The 17,091-nt window shown below is 45.0% G+C and overlaps 1 protein-coding gene across 4 annotated transcripts in view; it reads right to left on the reverse strand.

Moving 5' to 3' along the window:
• anks1b (ankyrin repeat and sterile alpha motif domain containing 1B) overlaps window positions 1-17,091 on the reverse strand; it is a 264,035-nt gene that overhangs the window by 156,710 nt on the left and 90,234 nt on the right. For 3 of the 4 annotated variants that reach the window (XM_040035435.1, XM_040035437.1, XM_040035436.1), the window contains exons 5-6: window positions 7,008-7,151; window positions 282-357 (exon numbers count right to left, since the gene is read on the reverse strand). In XM_040035435.1, coding sequence (XP_039891369.1) covers window positions 282-357; window positions 7,008-7,151 — 220 coding nt within the window. Of the gene's footprint in view, window positions 1-281; window positions 358-2,450; window positions 2,712-7,007; window positions 7,152-17,091 lie in introns of those variants that run through there. The other variant, XM_040035438.1, reaches the window with a different exon arrangement.

Raw genomic sequence — 17,091 nt, forward strand, 5'->3', positions numbered from 1 at the left:
AAGACAACACATCCTAATTATGCAGTTGCAGAGAAACTGGCCAAAACAATAACAAAGCTTGAAGTGAGGAAGAATTTAGCAAACAGATGTTTGGAGTTCACCTGAGGGCAAACTGACTCACAATTTAGGGAAGGAGAGGGAAAACACAACAAAACAAAATTCCAAACATCTAGCCACAGGTTGAAAAAAAAAAAAAAAAAAAGAGGGAGAAAAAAAGGGAAACACACATATAAGGAAACACGCACAGTTTTTGTTTAGCCGGGGTATATTTATAGACTCACCTGAGTCAAGCAGAAGGCGAACAACATCCATCTTCCCAAAGAGAGCTGCCTCATGGAGGGCACTGCCATTCTCGGTCTACAAGAGACAGAGATAGCATTTGTGTATTAATATTAAGTCACTTTAACAATTCAAAGTGGAGACAAAAATAGACATCAAAACCAGAAAGCACAAGAGGCGTTACAGAAAAAAGAAAAGGGAACTGGGATTAAAAGGGAGCAAAAAGGCAGTATTTTGATTTGATACAATCTTTTTTTTTTCCCCCTCGCTGGCAGTTAAATGAAAGAGATTCAGAGAGATTAAAACAAGTTACATTCCCTCGCCTCCAAACAGTGCGAGGCCACAGCGATTTCAAACCATTACACAAGCAGCAGGCGCCTGTGTGGAAACGTTCCACTTTCACCTCACCCTACGCTGGCCCGTATCAGCCTCCAGTCCAACGAATAGAGATATTACAGATATGATGCAACACACTGAAACCAGCACGGGGATGGTGCCAGTAAGTGTCTCATCCCGTATCAGCAGTGATGAGAGAGACGATTATTCTGACAAGGATACATTTAAAAAGTCCAACAACATAAAGAACAGTTGTTTAATCACACAGCCTGAGGGTGAACAGGACCAAAATAGCTAGACTTAAAGGTGTAGAATTTTTATGTTACAGCATCCTTTGCTGATGCTAATGACTGATATCCTAGGATGTGGAAACACACACATCGGAATGTTTTCCATACCAGCGGGCAGAGTAAGCAGAGTAAGCAGCTCAAGAACAAACAGCCTCCAAACAGTTCCATCGAGCACTTAAAGCCTCCTCCACTAAAGCTCCACCCCACAGCCAACAAGACCCAATATTCACTATCAACATGCCAGACACTAGAGTACATCCACACAGGGTCTTTTCATAACAGATTCCCTTCCTGACAAAACCCAACAGATTTTTTTTATTTAACTAAAGTCAAATCTATTTTAAATAACCTAAAGTTAAAATTTATTGGAGGGCCAGTATTGGGCCGATATTATTGGCCAATATTTGGTACTTGTTAATATATCAGTAATGGCATTTATTAAGGCACTCTGCTGTTGCAAACACACGTACAGTACAACTAGCTCCATCCTCCATGCTTCTCATGAAAAAGCGACAAATTGTCAGTGCTTGGGAGGAAGCGAAGCGTGGCTATATGTGGACAAGTTTTACATTTGATACCAAGGAAAACAGGATGCTTTGTAAACCACGTTGAGCAACTCTCAAGGTTAATAAAACAACAACCTTTTACACTTTATTCTACTATAATCTTATAATATTTAGTCTAAATTCTAACTAAAACGAAATAACTTTTTAGTCAAAGGACTATGACTAAAAAGTCAGATCTATAAATTGTCCTAAAAAGGTCCTACGTTGGTCGGACTCTACCAAATAGCGCGCAGTGAATTTGTCCACTGTATTTCTGCTTCAGTCAATTGTTTCCATACAATCAGAATAATTAGCAAAAATAAGCTACAAAAATAGATCAGGTCAATAGGTAGGGATGCTATTACTATGTTCATCATCATTCAGCTACTTGAGACTCACGTCCTGCAGTCCAGTTGACTCATTCTGCACTTGAGATGAGCAGCAAGCTGGAGGGCCACTCCAACCAGAACCAACGGGAGGTAATGAACTGCTACTGCTATGCCTACCTCAGCAAGGACTATTAGGTGCAGCTGGGAAGACTTATACACACACACACACACCCCGCTAATAAAGCCAAAAACACAACGTATATATATATAAGGGAAACGCTGTAACTAGTTTTACTTTGATGAAGTTACTGCTATATAGCTTAACAGGACATCATGATCCTGAAGGTCTTTCTGGAACATTAAACATACTAATCTGTGCATGTTGCTGGAAGCAATAGAGCCCATCGAGGATACTAAGGACTTCAACATACACAAAGACACGTGTTTCACACTCGCAGCCACACACACACACGCACGCACACACACATGCTGAACACGTTGCATCCTTCATAGCTGGCTTCCTGACAACACAGATGAAACCCTGGACTGAATAGAAGTCCCAGCCGTAATGAAGACAAATTATCTGGACGACAGCCGACACTGCCAGGAAATTCTGCTCGACGCAACACTACACCACATCAGTGTGATCGTCTTCTGCAGGAATACTCAACTTTTTCCGTTTCCCCTGACACAAAGGTGTTATCGCCACAGAGAAGGGATTGATGGCAAAATGAAGCTATAACACCATATGCGACAGCTCCTCTGTCTTTTGAAAGTTAAAAAGGTCAAAGGCCCAGATCCCTCGGAAAAATCCCGCAGGTGTGAATCCAAAGTGGAAACAGACGAAATGTCAAATTTGTAGCGCCTGCGAGTTTATCACAATGTGGATGTCTCCCCTGCAAAACGAAATCTCTGCTGCCCTCATGCATGAAAGCAGAGGTTGTATCTCAGGAAGAGATCCACCCCCTATTCTAGTACACACATCTTGCCCTCCTGAACCTCCTTTACCACTTCCTGTCCTGTTTCCCATAGCGATTATGCAGTGATGTCATGAGGAAATAAGGAAGGCAGTTCTTACTCCGAGTTTCCTGGAATTGAAAGGCAGATGAATCGGTTTAACGACAGCACGCAGAAATGTAACACTCACTGCTCATGATGGGACAACGAGGTAAATGTCTGAATGTGAATGCTCACATCATCCCTCTTACTTATGCTTGACAAAAAAATAGGACTCTATATTAATCAAAACAGCTGCACTGCAGGCAATAATGACCTAAAGCATATTTTTGTGCAAGACAGTGTTGGAAATAGCAGTCAGCTGTGTTTGTGAACAAAGATGTGTGTATCTATACTAAACTTTTGCCTTGTGTTGGCTATAGGTCACTCAGTGGCACGTTCCTCCATACTGTAGGGATTTCCCCTCATTATTATGGGAACAGACAGAGGATGAAAGAGTGTGTGAGAGCAAGAGAAAAAGAGAGGAGAAAAGAGAGAAAGTGCGCTGCATGTATAAATTATTCATCCTCACTCACACAGACCTATATGGCATGACTCCAATTACTGACCTGTACACACACACACTCTCTCTTTTACACACACACACACACACACATGCACAATTTGCTTTCCATTCTTGGAATGCCATCTGTGAGTCACCCACAGCATCCACTCTGCACCGTCAACATTATAGTACAGTTCTGACAGTGCGGCCTTGCAGAAAATACAGAGAGAAAGAACGAGCGAGGCAAGAGGAGGGGAAATGGAGAAGAGCGGAAAGCAGGTGGGGAAAAGAGGACAACTCGACACTCGCTGTGTTTCTCACCTAAGTGGCATTAAAAAAGCCTTTGCTCTTCAGGGAAGCCATTAAGTCTGCTTGTTTACCTGATGTTATTGCAACTGAACATCAAATGCAAACAGCCACATGGGGCTTTTACAAAAGCAAAAACTGTATATTAAAGGGAGTAAGGTCCGAAAAGTGTAGCCAATGCTGTGGAATCATTATTGCTATATCCATCTTTTACGTGCAGTCTATGAGTAAAACCAGGAGAGTCCAATTACCGTGCAACACGGAGATTAAATGAAAACCCAATTTAACAGAAATGCCTACCATTACAGTCGAGCAGTGTTTGACCCGTTCCAGGTCAGGTGACATGTGTAGGCTCACTCTAATTGACTATCAAGTTTAACCAACCAAAGAGCCAATTTTACTCGCCAAGTGTGCAACAGCTACTCTCATCCAACGTATGATAATGATAGCTAATAGAGCAAAAGAGAACTTGATGCCTCTATGCATTATTTTCAGCAACAGACACGAGCGGAGCAAAAGTCAAGGGTAAACTGAGGAGACGATTTGAGATATCAGACTTGCAGTGCTCTTGATCAGTAGGTAGAGAGGAAAAGTAAGAAAAGGGGAGAGCGGAGGATTTGCAGACGTGTGAAGAGAGATGAGGCAAATCAAAGGCGTGTAGTGTTCATCTGCTCTAGACACATGGAGCCTCAGGCCAAATCCCTGTAGAGAAACACAGCCCTGCTCTTCAGATCTGAGCAGGCATGCACACATTCGGGCATAAACAGACACCGCAGCGTGTAACAAGGACAGAAGGCAGAGAAGATAGGTGCAGTGCCACTGAGTCATGCATATCCTCACTGTGAGAGCCTCACAGTGATTCTCATATCCAAGAGGTCAAACTGTTTTCATCCTTCCAGATATGGAATCCACACAGACACACATCCACGTCCGTGCCCATCAAATTCTTCTTTGCTACACATTCTAATGGACGCTGTCACAGTAGGGCAAAAAAGCTCATATTTGTCTTGTAGTCGCAGACCCTCCTCCATCCACATGCTATTTATACTGTATATAAACTGTACTTTACACAGCCAAAAAAAAAAAAAAAAAAGGGAGAACGTAGCATCTGTTACGCCATATGTCTCAGCAGTGAATGATAATAGAGTCAGATCAGATTTTGGCACCAGCAGAAGTTAACTTCTAGAGTCTCTCAGATCCACATAGCAACAGCTACACGTTTTAGATCCATAAAAGCTTCTGGGGCACTGAAGGAAATTTCCTATAAAGGCTTTGAAGGATTGTTTTGTCGCATGTGTGTACAAACTCTGATCGATCCCTGTTTCTATAGCTTCTAAGCAGAAATGTCCCTTAATTAAGAATCAGCAGCTTTAGGGGGCTTTAGATTCTGACTGAGCTCTGAAACTCCTGGAGCTGCTTTTCGGCTTCGATTCTTCAATCCAACAAAACCAACTCCAGTAAAGAAGCGTGAAACAACAACGTCCAACACTGTAAAACAGAATTTTGAGCCTTTTTAAATAAAAACTTTCAGTTTTATCGTTGCAATTATTTAATAAATCAGCATTTCTTTTTCATGTATAGATGTATTATTAAAATTGTGCATTTCTTTCTTATTTTAAGACACCTCAGGGATTAAATGTGTAGTTACTGATACTGACAGAAAAGTGGCATTTCACTAGTACAGCCTACGTAAGATCAAAGTGGGATCTATATGCCATTTAATGTAAAATGAATTTCACATAGCTGTTTAGACCTCTGTCTTGTTTAAAAGCTCGTACCTGGACATTGTTTGCAGTGAAGTAATATTTCTGGTGAAAATGTTGAATTAAAAAAAAGTTAATTTGTTTAATAAAATATAGAAATACAAAATATGGACTTAAAAGTGGCTAATCCCAGTAAATTATATCCATACAGTGTCTGACGTTTATCTCCGATCAGGTGATATTGGCAGCAGAATAAGCATCAGTACTCCTCCTCAGGCATCCAAAGACCTCCATGCCATTTAAGATACAGCGCATGCAGTAAGTTCTGGGTCTACCCTGGGGTCTCTTAACAGCTGACCACACCTGGAAAGACTCTAAAAGGTACTCAAGAGGCCTCCTGAGCTGCTGCCCGAACCACCTCAGCTGGCTCCTTTCCATACAAAAGAGCAACTCCTGGTTAGTGTAATCTCTGCCAAAAATCTCATAAGCCTTGTTCTAAACTACAAATTGTAAAAGGGAAATGAACTTTAGCTGCAAAGTATGCGTAATCTCATTCTTTTAGTCATCCATAAGCTTGGAACATAGAACAAGTCGTAAATCCTAAGCCTTGTCTTCAGTCCACATTCTCTCGTCAAAAAACAATCCAATTAATGCTGACTTTGCAGGACTTCAGAACAAATACAACTGTTTACCAGCTGTTTTAATGAATAATGAATTTAACCTGGTTCTAAACTACACAACTTCTGTCACAATGGCTTGCACATTAGACACCAAAACCCCCAAGCCAGCATATAATGAGTGATGACCTTATAACAAGCTGTGAGATGTGAAAAGTATCTATAGTTGGTCAGCAGGTAGCTGCAGCAGTTAGCACTGTTGCCACATGAGAACAGCTGACAGCTGGGACAGGCTCTTGGATAAGTAGTTAAGATGCATGGATCTATAGTTGGACAATGAATGAACAAACAATCACAAGCGGTTTTATATTTTGAAATAATAGCGCCATTATTGGTACACATTGATGATCTGTCCAGATAAAAAACGAATAAGCCCACTAAGCCAATGATCAGCTGTGATGTTCTTCTGTGCCGGGTCAAAATAAAGCTTGTTGTGTGAACAATCCAGTAATAAGTCCAAAGAGACCCGTTAACACAGTAAAGGGCTATATTTCTACATTTAAGACAAGTGATCAAAGTCAAACAGTTCAGCTTTTCTCCAGAGAAAGACAACAGTGCTCAAGAAATCAGCAAAGCGTGGCTGCATTTTGACAAGACTTCACAAAAGCAAATGGTCCAGAAAGGGTCGGGACTAAGTTGTATTTGAATCGCCCAGACAACTCAGAATACACAAAAAGACAAAATATAAAGGTGAGAAGAGCGGAGAGGTCCAAACATCGCATCAGAAACAGAGCAGTAATGAAGCTCCACATATTGTAACCGACACCGCGTTTCCCTTTCCTCTAATGAAAATATAAAGAGATGTGTAAAAGGAGGGCCCTCTCTGGAACACCCTGTCCTCTTTCTGCTTCTTTCTTTCGCTCTTACAGTCTGTTCTCCCAATTAATTATACATCCTTCCCCACCACCAAACCATAGGACCCATGTAACACATAAATATACATACAGTATATGCTCTCTGATCAGATGAAGGAAGCACATAGAAGAAAAAGAAGAATTCGGGAGATTAAGTTTAAAAAGGAATGTGGTGGTGCCTTCTTACCACGCAGTTTACGTCCATGCCGGCCTCAAGCAGAGTCTGGATGGTGCTGTGGTGTCCGTTGCGGGCAGCCAGGTGAAGCGGAGTGTGTAGCCGAGTGTGACTGGTCATGAGATTGGGGTGGGCACTCACCAACATGCGCACCACCTGCCCACAAAAAACACAGCCACACGTTAATGACAAAAACAGCAAACATATAAAAACTAGGCCACTTGTCACCTTCTTACACCTGCTAAAAGCTAAATTGCACCAAACACGAATTTCAAAGTGAAGGTCAAAGGAAGGCCTTGCTTCATTTTGTAGCCATGTTAGCAGGATTAAAATCCAGAGCAGCCACCTTGGACCTTTTATTAATAAATAAAGCAATTATATTATTTGTCATCCAGAATTAGCGCACATCAGGCTTGTGTGGTTGGGTGTGGTCATTTAAAACAAGGCTTTGCATATCACAGCACATACAGGTCTTTTCTCTGTAAACCCTACAGATGATTGAGTGGGAAAATCGCAGTAGATCACTAGTTTGTGAAATATTAATAGACCCAGTCTGCAGAAACACTCATGCCCCATCCAATCATGCACCTTGGTTTCACATCATCCACTCGTCATTGGATCATCAACTGGAGAGGATGCTTGACGATGAGTTAGTGATGCTGTCCAGAACAAGCCTATGACTTAAAGTGTGATAATACTTTCCAAAAGGTTGATTCTGTTCATCTGGACATAGCGTTTTGTGGGAGAAACGTTTCGTCACTCATCCAAGTGACTTCTTCAGTCTCAGCTGACTGCAGGTTTCCCCAACCTTATAAACAGTACATTTGCATAATGACTGAAACCAGCCCACTGAAGGAACAATGGGCTGGGAGATCAGTTCCTTAATCTTAATTATGCAAATTCTCATGACCATTGATCAACAACCACTGACCAAAACCCACTGATCAAAGACCACTGATCAATGGTCATGAGTACCATTCACAGAGAGTTGGGGAATGGCTGCAATCACAGCATTGTAAGATGGTGAAAGATGTACCCTTAGGTCCCCTCCTCGATTCAGAGATGGTCTTTCCCTTTTCACGTAAATGGCCTCCTTGACTCTGCTCTCAAACCAGCATTCCTCCCTGCCCAGGTTGTGTACATCCTCATCCTTGAAAGAGTGTCCACTGGCCTGTAGGTGTAAATAGACTGCAGAGTCCTGGCCTGACGAGGTAGCTCTTCTGCGTTGTGCGATCCGCTTCGCCAGAGGTTGTTTGGTTTCCCCGATGTATAAATCTTATCAATCCTCCTGGCACTTAACAGCATACACCAGGGGTAGGCAACTCCAGGCCTCGAGTGCCGGTGTCCTGGAGGTTTTAGATGTGTCCATGATCCATCACAGCTGATTTAAAGGGCTAAATGACTCCTCAGCATTTCTTGAAGTTCTCCAGAGGCCTGGTAATGAACTAATCATTTGATTCAGGTGTGTTGACCTAGGCTGGGATCTAAAACCTGCAGGACACCGGCACTCGAGGCCTGGAGTTGCCTACCCCTGGCGTACACTATGTTACTCTGTTTGTGTCGGGGGACCCGATCCTTGGGGTGGACCAGTTTTTGGCGCAGCGTGTTTTGGGGTTTAAAAGCCACAGAGACCCGGTGTTTAGAAAAAATTAGTCTCAACTGCTCTGATACTCCTGACACATATGGGATCACTACAGGTTTTCGCTTGGGCAGCGGTTGTCCTTCTCTCCTGGATCGGCTGGAGCTTTCTTTAGGTGTCTTTCCAGCTTTGACAAAAGTCCAGCTGGGATAACCACATTTACTCAGGGCCTTCTTGATGTGCCGTTCTTCTGCCTCCCTGGCCGCTGTGTCAGTGGGGATGGTGTTCGCTCTGTGTTGTAGCATCCTGATGACACCCAGTTTGTGCTCCAGTGGATGATGAGAGTCAAACCTTAAATACTGATCCATATGTGTAGGTTTACGGTACACGTCAGCTTTTAGTGGTTGTTGATCAATGGTCATGAGAATTTGCATAATTAAGATTAAGGAACTGACCTCCAGCCCATTGTTCCTTCAGTGGGCTGGTTTCAGTCATTATGCAAATGTACTGTTTATAAGGTTGGGGAAACCTGCAGTCAGCTGAGACTGAAGAAGTCACTTGGATGAGTGACGAAACGTTTCTCCCACAAAACGCTACGTCCAGATGAACAGAATCAACTTTTTGGAGATTTACTTTCCTGGATGATTGAGAATGCATCAAGATGTGATAATACTTGTACTTTGGACTGCTTTATAAGTTTCTTCCTTAAAACAAATTTAAAATGTCCTATTAGTTGTTTAAACCTGCTACCAGCAGCTGTCATTTTACAGGACAAAATCAACAGTCCAAAAATGAGAAGTCTGCTTTAGTATCACCAAACTTTCTGTAAAATTTATTTGCAAAATTCAAAATCATAAATTCAAGCTTGCAGTTCCTGATCTGCTTGACTAAGTGGGATGCTAAGTAAACACTGAAGATGGATTATCAGCAGGTATTTTTTACCTTTTTCAACCAATCGTGAAAGAAAATATCCTTTAAAACTCCTCTCAAACACGCCAATATATCTGTGGTAAGAGGCTCCTGTGCTTTTAACTGATAGTGAATGACGTTTGTTTAATAACTCAGCTCGCCAACAGGCAGTTCTCTCGAAAGCTTCCTCCCTTTAATGTGCATCTTTGCGCGCGCGCGTGTGCGTGCAGGTGTGTGTGTCGTAAACTTTTGCCCTGTGTTAGTTACATCTTCATGCAGCAGGAGCTTCCACCACAGGGATTTCCCTTCATTATTATGCAGAGAAAGGAGAGGAGAGAGAACTACAGTGTTGCCTTTATAAATTATTCATTCACTCAGACAAACCTGTATGGCTTGACTGCAATTACTCACCACCTTAGCAGAAAGAATGTGTGATTGCATTTGAACATCAGAGGACACACGCCTCTGTGTGGGATTGCGCTCGCATGTGCACGCTTTTTGTCACATTTTTGTCACACTTCTTTGTGTCTGCCTTTCTGTGGAGTAAAGGCAAGATTTGAGGGTTTTTTCCCCCAACACATATGTATCAGTTAAATTGAATTAGCAGTAGAGGTATGGAAGGTCTGATTCCTTTGCCCTGTTAATTCTTCACCTGCTGCTTCACTTTACCTGCCAGTGAGGAGCTTGGACAGGATACACACTGCACGAACAGGTTAAAATACAGTAAATCATCCACATATCAGCCTCCTAACCAATAATCAACAAAAACATGACCTAGACTGAGAAACCAGTGTGCATCTTTGGGGGAGAGGATGCTCTTCAAAAATCTTTACAAGAACAAATACCTGCATTTAACCGCGCTTTCTTTTAATTACGATCCCTTCTGCTGCCTTTTGAGCAAAGTACTCTGTAAATAAAACGCAGCTAATTTATTCTTCACCCCAAATTGCAGAGGATTTGTGCCTCCTGTCAGCTACATTAAAAGCTCAGCTAATTATATTTTTTTACCCATTTTGTCACTTTGAATTTTTTTTTTTTTTTTTATTAATGTCGTTGGAGTTTCAATTCAATTTTAATTGCAAATTAAACTGATTAGGGAGCAGATGTTTGTATCACATTCTTATGCATGGAGTGCCACCTAAGTCCTCTATATCGAGCGGCTTTTATGGAAATTAAAGCTTCTCCAATGTAGAAAAGGTCAAAACCTAAACAGGTTGAGGTATGTTTTTATATCTGTTTTGACTTCAAGGCGTTGCATGCTCATTATTCAGGAGAAGATGCATCCGTTAAGTAAATATTAAAGTGCTGGGAAATCAAGGTGATGACGTTTTAACCATTTATATCTATATTTTATAGACGCACCTATACACACACACACACATACATACATACATACATACAAACACACACACGTATGTATGTATGTGTGTGTGTGTGTGTGTGTGTGTGTGTGTGTGTGTGTGTGTGTGTGTGTGTGTATTTATGTATGTATGTATGTATGTATGTATGTATGCATACATACAAACAAACACACACACGTACGTACGTACGTACGTATGTATGTATGTATACATACAAACAAACACACACACGTACGTACGTACGTACGTACGTACGTATGTATACATACATACAAACAAACACACACACGTACGTACGTATGTATGTATACATACATACGTACGTACGTGTGTGTGTTTGTTTGTTTGTTTGTTTGTTTGTTTGTTTGTTTGTTTGTTTGTTTGTATGTATGTATGTATGTATGTATGTATGTATGTATGTATGTATGTATGTATGTATGTATACATACAAACAAACACACATACGTACGTACGTGTGTGTGTTTGTTTGTATGTATACATACATACATACATACATACATACATACATACATACAAACAAACACACACACGTACGTACGTATGTATGTATACATACATACGTACGTACGTGTGTGTGTTTGTTTGTTTGTTTGTTTGTTTGTTTGTTTGTTTGTATGTATGTATGTATGTATGTATGTATGTATGTATGTATGTATGTATGTATGTATGTATGTATGTATGTATGTATGTATACATACAAACAAACACACACACGTACGTACGTACGTACGTACGTACGTACGTACGTATGTATGTATACATACATACATACATACATACTGTGACGGAGTTACATCGCCCCAGCCGCAGATAGCTGATCGGGGCGCATATACGCACCGCCACCATTAGTTCTAACAGACACCAATAAATAAAAAGGGGGTGAGGGGGGGATTTGGAGCAGCATAGAGGGTGGCCAACTTATTTCCCCTTACCTTGTTAATAAAGTCGGTCGAGGAGACGCGCTGTGATCTCCAATGATGCGGGATGATGCAAGCCGATGGTATGGTGTTCCGGGGTTTAAATGATGGGTTCACGTGGGCTTGGACGGTCACGTGAACTGCATCCTTTGTTTGGATTGTTTTAATGTTTTGTGAAACATTGTAGGCTGATTGGAAGTGGCCTAAGAGTCTGTAAATAGATGTGTGTGTGTGTGTGTGTTGTGAGACTACAGCGGGAAAGAAGCTGAGGGGGTACAGTGGGGATTAAAGTAATAATAAAGAAATGATTGTTACGCCTAGGGGGAGGGGCTATGGGATATAAGAGACAGGTCATACGGGGTGGGGAGAGAGCCCAGTGAGCTGTTACAAGGAGGGTAACGTGTAGGCTGGGTCGGGTATACAGACGTTTTGTTGACACTGACCTAAGTCAATTCTATTTGCTGTACATAATAATTTTCTGTGCACTGGGGAGGCCGGCTAAATAAATTATCCACCCTAAAAGACCTTACCGACTACGCCTGAGTTTGTTGTCCGGGAGAGGGTTAAAAGAGGACCCCGCGACATATGGTGTCAGAAGTGGGATGGCTAGTCGGAAGAGGAAAACGCGCCTCCCAGCTAGGCGCACAGGGCTGCGGTCCCAGCAGCATGAGCTTCCGGTGGAGAAGACAGCAGCAGAGGAGTTGGCGTGGGACACAGTGCCGGCGTCGTCTTCTTCAGCAGAGGAGGAGGAGATTTCCGGCAGGATTGGCCCGGAGTTGCTTACCACCTCGACCGCAGCACGTGATGGAGAACTGATTGCGATGATGAGGGACTTCCTGGCGGGACAGCAAAGGAGAGAGACTGTGTTATTGGCAGAACTCCGGGGACTGAGGACCGTTTCCCCTCATAATGCGCCGCTGCCCGCAGATGTGGCTGGTCAGCAAAGCCCAGGTCCCGCACTAGCCGGAGCTAGCACCACGGCAGCAACGGCTACGCCAAGCACGGCAACAGCAAGCAGCCCCCGAATGGTACTGCCTACACCGGCGCGGCAGAGGGAATACGGGGAGTCGCCAGCGGAGGTTCCCTCTCGTCAGTCCCAAGGAGGGATTAGCAGTATCGACCCGTCAGGGGGAGAGTGGAGGCGATCGGCGGGGCCGAAGATCCCGCCTTATCAGATGGGGGAAGATATTGAGAACTATTTGTTGCGTTTTGAGCGGGTGGCCAGGACATGGAGATGGCCAGAGAGCGAATGGGCCTGTCGGCTAGTTCCACTGCTAGCGGGGAAGGCGTTGGAGGCTTATACTGCAATGGATGAAGAAAGAGCCCATCGGTATGAAGATCTCAAAACTGCCTTGTTAATTAAGTTTGACATTTCACCGGAAACGTATCGGCAGCGGTTTCGCTCTAATATAATTCCACCTGGTGAGAGCCCCACCGAGACCTATTATCGCCTGAAAGGACTTTATCGACGCTGGCTCCGACCAGAGCAGCACACGAAGGACGAGATGGGAGAAGCGATAATCTTGGAGCAGTTAATTCGAGTACTGCCAGGGGAGGTGAGGACCTGGGTGAGGGAGCATGAGCCAGCAGATGGACTGGCCGCTGCTAAGCTGGTGTCACAGTACTTCAACGCCCGTAAAGGAGCACCACCTACACGCTCATCTGGGACGCCACAGCGACCACCACTTCCATCGTCGGGGTTTTTGAAGAGGGAGAGCAACCCCGAGCCACCCGGGATCCCCAAGGTATCTAATCTACGAGGAGCGGGTAAGGACTTTCTTTGTTATTATTGCCAGCAGCCAGGCCATAAAGCCTCGGTGTGCCCTATTCGAAAGGCCAAAGTCACGGGTGCCTGCTATGCACCCCGACTGGAGGCGGAGCCTACAAGGGTCCAGCCAGTGGATGTGCAACGCTATAAAAAAGTGATAGTAAATGGTCAGCAGGTTACTGCTTTGCTGGACACTGGTAGTTTCATGTCATTAATTAAGCAAAGCTTGGTACCAGTGAACTGTGTGGATTACAGCAGACAAGAAGAAGTGTTATGTGTGCATGGTGATAAACACCCATACCCAAAGGTGGAAGTAACAGTGACTATTAATGAACAGCCATACCTATTGTCAGTTGGGGTGGTACAGAATTTGCCGGTAGAGGTTATTCTGGGGATGGACTTGCCTGTGCTTATGGATTTGTTGCAAGAAAAAGAAGAACGGGCCACAGAGCCTGAGAGGGGGGAAGCGGGGAAGGTTAAAGTGAATGTGTTAGGCCCGGTGGTCACTAGGGCCCGGGCGAAGGCTGAATGCCAACCCCTGCCAGACTTTGACAGTAGTCTGTGCGAGGGTGGCACGAAAGGGCCAAGAAAATCTCGCCGCCAACGCCGCTTTGAGAAGCAGCTATGGTCAAAAGAGCCGGACACTAAGAACATGAAATGGGATGTGCCTGAAAATATCTCTGTGTTGCAAAGGGAGGATGAAACGTTAAATGTGTTGTTCGCTAATGTGATTGAAGGGGGAACGGGGAAATGGGGAGGGAAAGAGAAGTTTGTTCTTGATAAAAATGTGTTGTATGCAGTTGACGGGGACCACCAACGGCTTGTGATTCCTGCTAGTTGTAAATCCCTCATTTTGCACTTAGCACACACCCTCCCCTGGGCAGGTCATTTGGGGCGCCAAAAAACTTATCTGCGAGTTAGCTCTCGTTTCTTTTGGCCGTCGATGTACACTGATGTACAAAATTATTGCCGTACATGCCCTGTATGTCAGAAAACATGTCTAGCCCGCAAATCGGACCGGGCCTTGCTACAGCCCCTTCCAATCATCTCCACACCCTTCCGTAGGATAGCTATGGATATTGTGGGTCCGCTGGTAAAAAGTAGCCGGGGTCATCAGTACATTTTGGTGGTGTGTGATTATGCGACCCGTTTTCCAGAAGCGTTCCCGTTGCGTGCGCTCACGGCGCCTAATGTTCTGCGTGCACTGGTACAGTTGTTTTCCCGGGTGGGGATACCAGATGAGATTTTAACTGACCAAGGGACTAACTTTACCTCTAAGTTGATGCAGCTCTTCCACAAGCAGCTAGGCATTTCTGCCATCAGGACGTCACCTTACCATCCACAGACAGATGGGTTGGTGGAGAGGTTCAACCAAACTTTGAAGAGGATGTTGCAGAAGTTTGTGTCAGACACTGGGAAAGACTGGGACCAGTGGCTACCCTTCCTGCTGTTTGCATACAGAGAAGTTCCCCAGGCTTCCACCGGTTTCTCACCATTCGAGCTACTCTATGGTTGGGATGTGCAGGGGCCATTGGATCTCCTCCGGAAGGGTTGGGAGACTCCTGCTTCAGCTCAAAATGATAAAGGAGTGGTGCAGTTTGTGCTGGAGATGAGAGATCGGTTGGGGAGATACCAGGCAGAGGCCGAAGTCAACCTGCGAGATGCTCAACGAAGCCAGAAGATCTGGTATGACCAACAGGCCCGGCAACGTGAATTCCAGCCCGGTCAAAAAGTGTTGTTACTTCTCCCCTCATCCAACAGTAAACTGCTGGCGAAATGGCAAGGCCCCTACACCATTCTGCGCAGAATGGGACCCGTGACTTATGAGGTTCATCATCCGGAAAGAAGGAAACAGAAGCAAACGTACCATGTGAACCTCCTGAAAGAATGGGCGGAGCGGCCCCATCAGGCCCCAACGGAGGCACTGATGGCCAGGAGTGTGCCAAGAGAAGGACAGAGCGAACCTGAGCAGGGAGTCGATCCAATGTCTCCGGTATTGGCTCATCTGACCCCACAGCAGGCTGCTGAGCTACTGGAAATCTTCCGGGAGACTCCATCGCTGTGTTCAGCTAACCCTGGCAGGACTACCTTGGTGGAACATGTGATACGGCTAAAGGAGGGACATCCCATCCGCCAACGGCCATACCGGGTTCCACAACACTTGGTGGATAAACTGCGACAAGAGGTGGAGCAGATGCTGGAGCTGGGAGTGATCGAGCCGTCCTGCTCTGAATGGTGTAGCCCGGTGGTCATTATCTTCAAGAAAGATGGCTCCCTACGTATCTGCATTGACTTCCGGAAGCTTAATGCCATTTCTGAGTTTGACGCTTACCCCATGCCCCGAATCGAGGATTTACTGGAGAAGATCGGAGCAGCCAGATACATCACTACTCTGGACCTGTGCAAGGGTTACTGGCAGGTGCCACTGGAGGAGTCATCGAGACAGTACACCGCCTTCAGGACCCCTGCCGGCCTGTTCCAGTTCACCGTGATGCCATTTGGCTTACATGGGGCACCAGCCACCTTTCAAAGGCTGATGGACAAATTACTACAGGGGTGTGACCCCTATAGTGCCGCTTACCTGGATGATGTAGTGATCTTCAGCAACACCTGGGAGGAGCATCTGCAGCACTTATCCGAAGTCTTGGGAAGAATTCATAAGGCGGGATTGACCCTCAACCCCACTAAGTGTGAGTGGGCACGGCAGGAGACCCGCTACCTTGGCTACCAAGTGGGCAGGGGTGAGGTGCGGCCGCAGATGGATAAAGTGGAAGCTATCCAGAACTGCCCTCGGCCTCGCACTAAAAAGGAGGTCCGGTCTTTCCTGGGGCTGGTTGGCTGGTACCGAAGGTTTGTGCCCCAGTTTGCAACCATTGCGGCCCCTCTTACTGCGTTGACCGGTAAGAACCAACGGAATCCGGTCATATGGACCGCAGAATGTGAACAAGCTTTCCAGGGGCTGAAAACCTGCCTGTGTACGACCCCAGTTCTCTGGAGCCCGGACTTCAAAAAGAGGTTTTTGGTCCAGGTGGATGCCTCCAAAAGTGGCCTGGGAGCAGTGCTGGCTCAAGGGGACCCTGGAGAGGAACATCCAGTCCTATACTTAAGCCGCAAGCTGCTGCCACGGGAGACCAACTACTCGACGGTGGAAAAAGAGGCCTTAGCTATTAAGTGGGCGTTGGAAAAGCTCAGGTATTATTTACTTGGAAGAGAGTTTGAGCTGGAAACCGATCACCGAGCGCTCACCTGGATCCAGTCCATGAAGGATCATAACAGTCGACTCACCCGCTGGTACCTGTCACTGCAGCCTTTCAGATTCACCATCCGTCATAGACCAGGCAAGCTCAATGTGGTGGCAGATTATCTTTCCAGGTTGCCGCACATCGGCCACCTCCGGGTGGAAGGGGATGATGTGACGGAGTTACATCGCCCCAGCCGCAGATAGCTGATCGGGGCGCATATACGCACCGCCACCATTAGTTCTAACAGACACCAATAAATAAAAAGGGGGTGAGGGGGGGATTTGGAGCAGCATAGAGGG

Source organism: Simochromis diagramma, unplaced genomic scaffold (genome assembly GCF_900408965.1).
Source record: "Simochromis diagramma unplaced genomic scaffold, fSimDia1.1 OVJJ01000816.1, whole genome shotgun sequence".
In the NCBI taxonomy this organism is placed as follows: Eukaryota; Metazoa; Chordata; class Actinopteri; order Cichliformes; family Cichlidae; genus Simochromis; species Simochromis diagramma.